Raw genomic sequence first — 13,107 nt, forward strand, 5'->3', positions numbered from 1 at the left:
CTCTAATCTCCCTTTACAAGCAAGCTAGTGGAAAAGGTAGCCAAAACAGTGTCAGCTGCCAGTAACCTGTACTCCTCTCAGTCAGGCTTCAGGGCAAGGCATGGTATATGGTATTTAAAGAATGTGTTGCTGTGGTGGATGATCTCCTCTTGTCCACAGACGCAGTGGAAGCACATCTTTGTGGCATTTGATATGGGTGATCGCCACATACGCCTGTACTTCCTCCAAAAAGCTGCAAGGGTGAACCCAAAAATGGCTCAGGTGCTTCCTTTCATCCAAAGCAGAGGGCCATTATGGACAACTGTTCCTTCACCTCCAAAGCCTGCATGTGCACAGTCTCACAAGGGCGAATTGATCTATATGAAGCTATGGGGAGAGCTGGTAAGATAACACAAGCTGAGGTTTCAGCACCATGCAGGTGACATCCAGTTCTACATTTCCTTTGCATCAAACATAAATACCACCATCTCCTAGCTTTCACAATGCCTAGTAGGTACAGTTGAAGAAAAAAGTCCATCTGCAGCCTAACAACTTCACTGCTAACAAGTGATCGGTTATAACTCAGTCATAAGGATGAACTCGACGTAGGAATAACCGTATGAAATTCTATGGCCTGTGTTATGCAGGAAGTCAGACTGGATGATTATAATGATCCTTTCTGGCTTTAAAATTTGCCACACATCATGAAATGCTCCACAGTTAGTTAAATCAGATCTGAGTTACACTGTTAAAAAAAAGTTATTGATCCCACCCTGTTATCTGAAATGAAAATATATTAGTCACAGGCAGAACAGGGGTACTAACCTTTTTCACAGGTAAGTGATCTCAGTATAGGTGGTGTCCATGATACCTCTTTCCTACAAGTGTACTGCTTTTCACCAGTGACAATGAAGCCAGCTGGACAGCGTAGCTGGATGGTTTCCCCAACCTTGTATTCATTTTTAAATGGGGAGATTGTGACGCCCTCAGATACTGATGGTTTAGGGCACATTGATGCTATAGTAAAAAGACAATTCAAATAAGTATATCATTTTGTGATCATAAACACGGTAATTAAAGTGGGTAAAATGGATCTATTTAAAAAATGTTGTGACCATTTTCACAATAACGCTGACCTCCTCTGTCATCTGATATTCTAAAATTTGGCTTAAAAAACAAAACAAAACACATAATTTTGAGTTTTGGAAAATTTTGACCTGCTCTCATGGTAACATTCCATATATTACATTTGTCTATCAGTTACTAAAAAGGAATAATAAAGTATGCCTAATGGCTTAAAAAAACTTGTAGAATGCTGGTACAGCATGTTACAAATATTAAAAACAGGCAATTAGAGAATCTTATCAAACTAGTTACAATATGTAATTATTAATAAAGTGCATGGTGCTAGAAAGGTTGTAAATATATTCAATAAGAAATTCATGCTGAAAAGTACAACCTGAAGATTCAAAACAATGCAAATGCATTGGGTTCTTGCCAGCTATTTGAATCTCTCTCACTGATAGATTCAGAAGTTGTTTTAGCTTTACTTGTTGATTACACTGCAAGCACATCAGGATATGGATTTTATGGCTGAGATTTCCAAAACAGTCTAGGGGTTTAGACACACATCTTCCATAGAAATTAATGGAAAAGGTATGTGTAAGTACCCTAGAGACTGCTTTGGAAATCTCATCCGATGTAACTTGTGTGTCTATCCAATCCTGAGAATGCTAGTTTGTTCAATCTGATCGTCATAAAATTTACAGCTCCCTTGGATAGGTCTGGAAGTGAAATGCAAGTACTGTTGCTGAAGACATTTAAAATCAGACTAGAAAAGGAACTAGAAAGTATCTGTCCTCAGGCTTTCTATAGTACCCAGCAGGATAGTATCTTATTGTTTATAGAATATGCTATAGGAACAATCCCGCATTGGAAAGGGAACAAATATGGTGACCCAGTAGGTTTTTGCGATTTCTAACTTCTATCAATCATTAATTTCTTCTTAAGACACAATTACAGATTATTTTATTAAAAATGGAACCATTCTATTGTTTATTACATATATTCTCCTCCTGAGTTTTGTTGTTGAGCCTAACTGTTCTCCTCTTTCTTACATTGGCACTCAACAGGCTGCTGTGCCCAGGTATGATCTGGTAGACACCTGAGGAACTGATAGCCAATGAGATCATATCCAGTCATGCAGGCGATTTCAGCTTCTTCCCCAAATGCATAATGATTCTTTTCATTCTACAATTAAATCAAATCCTTTGTAAGTGGAATACTCACTGACATAAGAAACAGATTCTCAGGATCATAGTACTGCAATTGTCATACAGTTTTTTTTTCCTTTCTCTGACGCGAAAGCCATGCATCCCATTTGTCTGTCCATCCAGGCGCTAATATTGTCATGCATTCACCCCATTAGTATGGGCACATTGGTTACAAAGCTAGGGTTCACAAAAAATGCTGTGTGAATTGGGTCCTATATCCTTCACCCATCCTTTGTTTTAGTTGTTGCTGAGTTCTTTTACAGATCTGTGATTGGGAGAAAGCCCCCACACAAAGGGGAGCCTTGTAGCTTGCCCTATATTCAGCAGTATGATTGCTAACACAGCAGGTATGCAAGATACAGTAGATCTATCTCTATGTTTATGGTAAAAGATCTACTGAAGAAACTGTCAGTCAACATAAAAATATTGATCCCAGAAATGTAAATACAATTTTTAGTGCTGCATATGCATGATTTTCTACTACCCATTTGTGGCGCATACATGGACATGCATCAGTATCTCAACAATAGTGCTTCCCTTGCCTTTTAAATCTCTCTCAATTTTTCTCTTTGCAGTAGATTTGTATATTCAATCTCTTCTGTTAAGCTTTTACTGGAGGAAGCAGTAAGTTCTCATCAATCACTCCAACACCTAGCTGATAGTATGCTGCTCCTTGTCCTATCACTTCCATGTAGCCAAAACCCAACAAGTCCAAAGTGAAGATGAAATATGAATTTAGTTATTGAGAGACGGGGAAGGGATTTTTAGGAGCAGAAAGAAAACAGTCAATGAAAAAAACATGGAAAAGAAAATCAGTAGGAAAAAAGCCTCCAAATATAGAAGACTTTGGTGAAAAAAAGGAGTAAAGTTGGTAAGAAAGAAAATTTAAATAAAAAACTATATTTAAAAGTGAACCTACTAATGCCAGCCTAGCTTTTGTGATGTTTTATATCGCAAATAGTGGTACATAATATCAGCTTCTAATCGGTTAAAAATGTATTTATTAAATAAAGTGGAATCAAGTTGTTCAAGCTGGTGTCATGTACTAATCTTTGGATACAATTAAAGGAAACAAAGTTTTGTAGAATGTGAATTAGTTTTGTGAACCCAGCAAGGAGTTTGTGAGGCTTGCAAACCTGGAGCTTCTTGAAGCTCTCCATCCCTGCACATCACCCTTATCCCAGGCGTTACAACCCTCTCACCCTGAGAAATCCATTTTCTGGTGGGGATGGCTTAAGACATCCAGACTCTGGTTCACCAATGAAAACGTCCACTTCCTTTCTTGCTTCATTGTCATTTACACATGGAGCCCCTCTGAAAAATAAGAGTTTGTAGCTAAGGATGCAATCTAAGGAGTGGTTAAAGTAGATTGAAACAGTAGGGAGAGTTCTCCCAACATAAGCCAAGGGAGAGGAGAAGCTGGCAGGGAATACTGCTCCCGCAAACCAGGGAAAGCAAGGGGGAGCTGGGCATTCTTTCCTCCTCCTCTCCCCTACTATAACCCATTGAAACTAAGGGAAAGAGTACCATGTGCTGACAAGGGCCAGATTAGCAGAAAGCAGCCCAGGGAACAGAGAAGCAGATATTGGGCCAAATTCTCTGTTGACATCATAACTTCCCTGGACTAGCAGAGAATTTTACCCATTTAATTTTCTTAAATTAGGAGAAACAGGGCAAGGAGGACAGAAGATGGTGCTGAACCTCTAAAAGGTGACTGTGAGCTCAAGTGGTTTGGTCAGTATTAGGGTTCATCATCAGTTGGTTGGGTCATATGGAAGGTAGTCAAAAGTCTATTCCCTGACTACCTAGTTCAGGCAAGGACTAAGGAGGCCCCCAGTGTGTGGATATGAGTAGGCTTGGCAGAACTAGATTTTAAATATTTTTTTACAATTTGGTGAATATCAATGTTTATTTTAAGCACTTTTTAATTTTTATTGACTAACTTTTCATAATTGTGGAAAACTATGTGGGGGGCGGGACACACCTGATGACTATTTAATGGCAGCCATTGAGATTTAAAATGTAAAGCTTTATAACTGTTAAAACACAAACTGTCAGCATCACATTTCAAAATAAATATCCTTAAATCAAACTCTAATAAGTTCTCACATAGAACTTTACTTTGCCGAAGTGTAAATTTTGATTATCACTGATGGGAATTTTTATGTCAGTTTGGGTGTATACGGTGAAATTGATCTTTACTGACATTTACTAATACAAATCTAATCCCTCCAAGCCTAGCTATGAGGAAGCACATGCTATGTTACCTTACTTAGTGATGGAGCTAGGTAGCCAAGGGGGTCTGTATGTGTCCAACAGCCTCAGTAAAGGATCTCCTATATAGTCATTACAACAGAGACAGTACAACTCCCAGTCCCACCTCTGCAGCTTCCACTGATTGTTACCAGTGTTGTGACCACCAGAGAAAATGCACCAGTGGTGAACTATGGTTATGAAGTTTGCTCTTCAAGACTCAGCCTTTGAATGAGAAACTAAACCCAGGCTGGGGTTGGATTTATGATTTTACATTGAAACCTTGCAAAATTCATGTTTCAAAGCAGAACCAGGTGGACCTCAGTAGTTTTGGTCACATTTCTTTTTGAGATTTTGAATTCAAACCTAAAAGCAAGCAAAGAAACAAAGCAAGCAAAGAAACAAAGCAAGCAAAGAAACAAAGCAAGCAAACAAAAGCTTGTGGGAAGAGGAGGCAACATCCAAATTCATGTAGCTCAGAAGACAGGAATGTGTATGCAACTGAAAAGAAACTGCTGAGTTCTGTATGACGTCAGACGGAGTCATACAAAACATTTAAAAATAACATATTGGTAATGCTATTGGAATTCTCTGGGAAGAAACAACAAAACCAAACCAAATTTGTATCAGACATTTTCCTCTAACAGACCCATCCACAGAAACACAGGCAGGAGATTCCTATCCACTATTCCCTATCTTTGCTAGTCACCAAACAGGCATCTTCAATCCCAACCCATCAGGAAATGGAAATTCCAGTCTACCATCTTCTTACTTGTCCACAAACATTGAGATGTAACAGTCCTCCTCCTGCTCACGTTCACCCTGGCACGGCTTTCCTCCATTCAGTGGTGCGGGGTTATTACACTCCCGGGTCCTTCTTCTCTTGAAAGCAGCATCGCAGGAGCTCCAGGCAGACCAGCAACTCCAGTAACCATCTACTGCAACTAGAACAGATGAAAGGAAACTCCAGCCACTTGACAACTCCACTCTACCTGCATTATTTTCCTTACTCTGTATACAACAGGAAGTCTGGCTGATTAACAGTCACAATTTAAAAGTATTTGCATTGTTTCCTAGCAGAGAAACATGTTATTTATGGGGTTAAATTTTAAACAGAGATGGGCCAAACCAAAAATTGAACTTTTAATTTCAGGGGAGTCTAAATATTCCTTTCTTTACACAGTTTTGGTCCCAGGTCATATCCAAAACCAGATGATGCCTATTTTCTAGTTCCACCATATATGCAGCCATTTGGTGATTCCATGAGGCTAGAAATCTTTTCAGACAGCTCATGAGATGTTAGTGCCTTGAAATCCAACTCCTAACCTGAATTCCAGAGCGAAGATATCCCTAATCCCAAATTTACTCCAGATCCAAATCAGAATTAAATTGCCATCACCTTCGCCCATCTTCTGTTTAATTCTTTTAGTTTGCTTTTCCTTGAAATATGAATTATTAAATCTACAGATTATATCTCTGCAGGCAATACATGGGGTTAATGTCTTTTTGCTTCTGTATACCTAGCTATACAGGTCATGAATGAAAAATAAATACAGTAGTACCTTGCTAAACCCTTGTACGCATTTGTCCTTGTCACAAACCCCAAACCCAATTTAGCCCTGCCCAAAAAAGCTGAGTATTGGAATAGAGTTACAATCAGCACTAAACTGAATTTGCAGGTGGGGTTCGTAAGCAGTAATTCTTAGATCTAGCCAGGGATCTTAAACTTTCACTTGTACAAGGACCACATTTTAAAAATATTATAAATACAGATTCATGTTGGACACCAGATTATTAGATGCTATTATAAACAGGAGATTGCACACTTATATACACACATGTACATATATGTCATAATATAGATTTTCACTTTCAAAATGCATCTTCACAATATGGATATGATTAAATCAGGACATTGATAGAAGCACTTTCCACTAGCGCTGGTAGAAAATTTCCCATTGGAATAGTTTTCTACTAGATAACGCTGATTTGATACAATCAAAACATTTCACTTCTGATGGATGCCAGGCGAGAAGACAGGCTAGCAGGCTGCTTGATTTCCTACCTGTCCACCCACCCACCTGCGATGGGGGTGGGGGTGGGTGGGAGGAGAAGGCTGTCCACATGCCCACCTAGTAGGGTCCTTGGCTAGCCAGCTGTCAGGCTGCCAAATTCCTGGGCAGCAAACTCCATGGTAAGCAGCCTCCCTGGGTGGCTGGCTCCCTGGGCTTCCCAGATTCCCAAATGTCTGGCTCCCTGGACGGCCCTAGCTGCCCACCCAGCTCCCATGGTTCCCTGGGCTCCCCACCTGGCTCCCTGGCTGGCTTGCCACTGGCCAGCTGGCTTGCCACTGGCTGACTGCCTGTCTTGCCTGATTTATTTTTATTTTGAAATTGGTAATTGGTATTCTAATTAGTTTTGTAATTGGTGGAGTAACTGGTCATTTGTAATGGTCTAGTAATTGGCAACTTCCTATTGTAATACGTATAATAAAAATACAGAATAAAAAATCAACTGTGTATTTTTTTATTATACACATTACATTAGGAAATACCAAACCACTTCAACACTTATCATTAAGATTATCACTTACTAATTAAAGAATGCCAATTTATAATCAATTGCCAATTTACAAAATAAAATACAAATATAATTTAATAATATAAAAGTTGAAATGTTTCAACTGTTCTGACATGGCATGAAAAGAGTAACACGAAATTATGAAATGTCTCAACTTTCATAATTTATAATATAACATAAAAGTCAAGCCAACAAAGTCCAAACGAAATGTTTTAATCTTATCAAAATGAAACTACTTCCACCTATCGAAATTAAACATTTCATAAAGGTCAAAACTAACTATCATTTTGATTTGTTTGAAATGAAATTGTGGAATTTTCCTTGGTGGGAAACTTTGAAATTTCAATATTTTGTTCTGATGGAATGGAAATGTGAAAGTTTGGAATTTCATGGACTGTGAACTCCAGATTCCAACCACCTTTAACTTTTAACATTAAATTGTGCAGCTAGAAAGAAGGAGCATATTTGCATTGTTATGGCAATACTGTAAATACCTGATTTGTAATCTGGTGCGCGTTTCTCACAGTTATCCCCATAGGTTCCAGCCTGACACACACACAGACACTCTGTTCCAGACAACACAGGTCTGCCATTATTGGGACAGGGGGCACATTTACAAGGGTCAAATATGTCCATGTATTCAATAAGCGCTCTTCTGAGGTTGCGCCGTTTAGTCACTGCACAGGGGAAGTTCTTCACCAAATCCAGGATGGGGGCCAGCTAAAAGACAAGCACATAGCAGAAGATCATATAATGAACGGTAAAGTGAAAATTTCCTTGCAGTACAGAGTTAGCTGTATTGACTTCTTGCTATGGATAGCTGCAGGGCATCAACATATCCCAAATAGCTAAAAAAAAAAAAAAAAAAAGCATCTTTTTTAAAGACATCAGAGCCTACAAAGCTATGTGCATAAGATACTGGGAGTGTGGTGCATGGTGCAATTTCTTGGTATTTAACAGGACATGAAAACTCCCTACATATAGAACACCCATATCTATATTTTCCTCTTCACAGGGGTGAGAGCCTAATGGGCAAGTGGCAAGGAATTAGCAATATACACTTTAAAAATCACACCTGGTAAGATGGTGTAAACAAAGACATGGAGGTCATGTACGCTCGCGAGAGATGCAGTAATATACAGGAGTGAGCAATGTGATGGGACCAATATTACATTTACTGTTTAGTTACAGTCTATGTTTTCCAAACTAGGAGTGGTTATGGAGTCTGCACAATGAGGAAGTCAGCTAACTTTCTGCACACAGCTAGTGCATTGCTTTCCTTCTTCCCCAAAACAACCACTTCCTACTACCAAGCTCCAGGGGACTTCTCCTTCCCAATGATGTCTGAAAATAGGCCCAGTGACTCCCCTCACTCCCTGTGGCTGTCCAGCGCCCTTCAATTTGGATGCCTAGTACTAAGGAGAGTTAATTTAACAGGCTGAGGGATACAAAAAGTAGTTCTAGCAAATGTTTACAAAACTCTCTAAAATATTTTGTATATGTGAAATAATCCCCAGTCTCATTCCAGGGAACAAGATGAAAAAGAACGAAGGGTCTTAGTCCAGCAGTTCACAAACTGTGGGTTGCAGGGCTGGCTTACACTTGCTGGGGCCTGGGGCCGCAGCCCATGCCCCACCACCCAGGGCCAAAGCCTGAGGGGCAGCAGGAGTCAGGTTACAGGCCTACTGCCTGGGGCTGAAACCCTTGGGCTTCGGCCCCCACTCCTGGAGTGGTGGAGCTCAGGCTTTGGTTTTGCCCCCCCATCCCAATCCCCTCAGGGCAGCAGGGCTTGGGTGGACTCAGACTTGGGTCCCCCCACTCCTGGGGTCCTATTGTAATTTTTGTTGTCAGAAGGGATCACGGTGCAATGAAGTTTGAGAACCCCAGATCTAGTCTTTGATCCCCTAAAGGATGATGGCCTTTATTTTCTTGCTAGTATTTTTCTTACCTCAAAATCAATCACAATAGGATTGTCCTTTGTTGATTCCACCCAGTCTGTGAATACTGTATGCTCTGGGAAAGACCCCTTTTTCTCCCAAGCCAAAGCTGCAGCGTATTCTGCCCTTCCACCTTTTACCAGTGAAATAGACCGTTCAGATGACTGCAAAAATGATCCTAAAATGAGATTAAAATTAAGGTTTTTCAAAACATAACCACAACTTTTCTATTGCATACAATGCAAACTCCAAGGATTGGGGTTTTTTTAAGAAGAGCCAATAGGATTTGCTGGTGACACAGGGGTACCAAATTATAGGGTAGGGAGATGGTCATCCCTCTTGCTCTCTCTCCCATCCCACGCCCACTGAAGTCAATGGAAAGTTTGCTACTGACAGTGGTAGTCCGATTGGCATTTATGTGACTCTGGCAAGAATGACCAAGGGATCCTTTGTAATTTTCTACTAATACTTGAAGGTGTAAACAACTCAGTGCAGAGAAACTACTCATCCAGATCCAAGGAGCATAACTGGAGTAATGTTATGAAATTAAGAAAGAAAAATGTAGTCTGAACACAAAGAAAATATCCCAATGGGGAAATTTAGTAGATTGTGGAATAATCTCGAGGACTTCTCATAGAAGAAGGGGATGAAAGCCTCTTCCCTGGTGACATTTAAAACTAGATAGGACATAGTACAATATGAGTAGAAAATATACCATATGGAACAATCCATGCTGGCTAGCGAATGGGCTAGGACAGGAGTGTCAACTCTTGCTTTCTTTACACATCTCAATAGTTTGGTTGTCTTTCATATGGCACTACTCACATGAGTGAGGGAAGGCATATTTGGCCTGAGATGATCAAAGAGTTCTTTCCATTTATGCTGGATGCATGACTACCTGACACTTGAAGAAAATAAACTGTTCTTTTAATATACCTGAAGTACACTAAAAGCATAGGGTACAGTCTCTGTTGCACCAGAGAAGAGGGGGATGTTGAGAAGTTAGTTATGGATTCCTGATTCTCTGTCTGATTCTGTGCCACCTTCGGCCATGGAAAAGTTGAGAGCAGCTTGGGGGCTGCTTTAATCTCTGACAGCTGGTAATAGTCCTTAAATGATCATCCACCACGCGGGTTTGCCAGACCAGTCCTGACATGTCGCCTTCCCACCTCCAGCATGGCCTTACATTGAAAATGTGGAGAGAGGTAGCATAGGAGATGGCTATACTAGTTTTGTGAGAGAGGATTCCTCAGCTGGGAAAATGTGCCAGGATGGAACAGGGGCGAGGATCTGGGCCACAATGCCATAATGCTTGACTTGGGAGGGAAAAGGTGAAAAACTGGCTCCACTGAAATTGATGGGAGTTTTGCCATTGACTCCAATGAAGTTAGGGTTTCACCCCAATAACTGTCAGATACTATCCCCCCATGGTAAATAACAGTGCACAGTGCTTAGTTCTCATCACAATGACCTTCATGGCGTTCAGTCAGTTTATTTGTGGTGCACGTCGTATGTACTTTCTTTTTCTTTCTGAAAAACACACGCCTAGTTGTTTCTACCCGGACACATCCCGTCGATTCTTGCTGTGTCAAGCCTGGGAAATATTAAACAGCAATGATGGCATTAAGCATCAAATATTATACACAAAACACTAAACAGCATCCCTGTTTCTACATGGCGCCCCTTTTGTCTACATCTATTTCATGGCATTCCTCACCTAGGACACCTCACTAGTTTCCTCCATGTCTGAGATTCTCATCCCCACCAGTTACATCCTGAAGACGATTTAGGTATTGTGGATTTCTTCCTTCACCCTCATTGTTGTTTCATGAGACATCCGGCTATTCCCCCATGTACCAACAATGTTAGACAGAGCCATATTTACCATACCTGTCTGAGTATGTACTGATGTTGCTGGTAGTTCCTTGACGCACCCGACTACACTTTGTTTTATTAACCAGCAGTGGCCAGGCAAGTTAACAGTATCATAACTCAGGAGCACAGCCTTTAACCTGAGAAGTTAGGTTTTCAGCTTTTGTAGAATGCTCTCTCCATTTTAATGATTTGATTATCTTTCTAAGGAATTTACTTCCAACAGTAATTGCTAATAATTTTCATAGGTTTATAGCTTTTAGGGCTGGAAGGAACCATTAGTTCATCTGGTCTGACCTGAGGCACACAAGCCATAGAATTTCACCCATTTACCTCTGCATGGAGAACAATAAGTGGGGTTTGACTAAAGCATCTGTTCTAGAAGACATCAAGAGGAGAATCCATCACTTCCCTTGGTAAAGCCTAGACCTACGTAAGTTTGTGAGGTTAGACATTATTTTGTGTGAGAGCCATATAGGATTACTGAGTTGTGTACGCTAAAACATGAAAATATGGGGCAGTGCTTTTCTCACAGGCACGATTAGCAGAATGATAGGTATATATATATATATGCTACTAAATAGATCATATGGCTTTTTTTCTCACAAAGGTTACATACCTGAATTTTTCAGTTCTTCAGCACTGTATTGATAAAGAAGGTCATATGTGCCACCCATTGATCCAGAAGCGTAGTAATGAGTCCCAAAGTCATCAAAAATTCTGCTATATAAAGCATAGTTGTACTCCAAAGGCAGGTGGTTAAGTGCCTTTAGAAAGATAGTTGAAAGCTGCAGATCTGACTGTTTCATTGTGAAGTTTGAAACTGCAATCACTTTATGGACCCTAATAAAGTTGGAATTCTAGAAAGAAAAAAAAATGAGACACTAAATACCCTTATTCTCTGGTTCACGACAAGAAGCAAAAAGGCTGAGAATATATTCATTTCCCTTTGTATATTGTAAAAAGGGTCAAATACATTATATTTTATGTTTCTTTGGTCATGGGTAAACTAGCACAAATGAAACCTGAGATCAATCCACTTGAGATTACAAGCACTTGGTTACATTCTAGAGGATATGTCTCATTGCATGATAGACAAAAAGTATTCTTATTAATTATTACTTGTATGATGTTAGTGTGGACCACAGCTGAGCTCAGGACCCTTTCATTCATTCTGTACAAACACAGAATAAGTGACAGTCCGTGTTCTGAAGAATGTACAGCCCATAGACGTGGCAAACAGAGCTGGGAGGAAGGAATGTAACATGCAAGCAGAGTGGTAGGTGCCATGGTTTGCAACTATCATGTTAGTTCCGTGATTCATTTTAATTTTAATTTTTTCAGGGTGGTTTGGGGAGGTAGGGGATTCGGTCAGTGTTGCCAATTCCCATGATTTTATCATGGGTCTCACAGTATTTGGTGTTTTTTTTACAGCCACAGCTGGAATCAAGACATTGCGTCAGAATCTCGACTTTTAAGTTTCTAGCCCATAGGGTGGCAGAGAAAAGCTTGAAACCACAAAGCAAGGGCACCCATAGGAATCAGAAACCAGAAGGCAAAGAAAAAGAAAACAAAACTGTGTTTTGAAAATTTCATGATTCCGAAACCAGTCTCACGATCTCGGGGCACCTGACTTACAGTTTCTGCATGCTTGGGATTTTGTTCGCTAAATAGAAAGACAAAGGGAGGGAGAGGAAAGCAGGTGGATGAGGCTGAAAAAAAGAGACTGAGGGAGGGCGCAGGATGATGTTGGAGCAAACAACAAATCAGTAGATGGGAGAGAATGTCCAGAGTAAAAAAAAATATATATATATATGAAAAGTGGCACTGATGACATCATCAGAAGCTGCAGCTTCCTGCTTCAGCTGTTTCTGTCTGCTGCTTATTTTCCTCCCAGTAGTTTCTTTTGTCCCTAAGGACATATTGAGATACTCAAACTGACCCTTGGTAGCACAAGTTCCTATTGAAGTTGGAACTGATCCTGTACCCACTGAATTCAATGGGAACTCAAAGTCAGCAACGGCCATTCAATGACAGACCTGCGGGTGGCTATCTTACAACAGAAAAACTTCAAAAACAGACTCCAATGAGAGACTGCTGAGCTGGAATTGATATGCAAACTAGATACAATCAACTCAGGATTCAATAAGGACTGGGAATGGCTGAGCCATTACAAACATTGAATCTATCTCCCCTTGTAAGTATTCTCACAC

The 13,107-nt window shown here is 40.2% G+C and overlaps 1 protein-coding gene across 2 annotated transcripts in view; it reads right to left on the reverse strand.

Annotated features, from left to right (window-relative positions):
* Positions 1–13,107, reverse strand: part of C6 (complement C6) — a 37,865-nt gene that overhangs the window by 11,467 nt on the left and 13,291 nt on the right. For both annotated transcript variants that reach the window (XM_065550036.1, XM_065550037.1), the window contains 8 exons: positions 11,514–11,754; positions 10,494–10,616; positions 9,034–9,200; positions 7,580–7,805; positions 5,278–5,449; positions 3,455–3,566; positions 2,097–2,229; positions 805–996 (listed from right to left, as the gene is read on the reverse strand). In XM_065550036.1, the coding sequence (XP_065406108.1) occupies positions 805–996; positions 2,097–2,229; positions 3,455–3,566; positions 5,278–5,449; positions 7,580–7,805; positions 9,034–9,200; positions 10,494–10,616; positions 11,514–11,754 (1,366 nt within the window). The remainder of the gene's footprint in view (positions 1–804; positions 997–2,096; positions 2,230–3,454; positions 3,567–5,277; positions 5,450–7,579; positions 7,806–9,033; positions 9,201–10,493; positions 10,617–11,513; positions 11,755–13,107) is intronic.

The sequence above is a fragment of the Chrysemys picta genome, chromosome 6, assembly GCF_011386835.1.
Source record: "Chrysemys picta bellii isolate R12L10 chromosome 6, ASM1138683v2, whole genome shotgun sequence".
In the NCBI taxonomy this organism is placed as follows: Eukaryota; Metazoa; Chordata; order Testudines; family Emydidae; genus Chrysemys; species Chrysemys picta.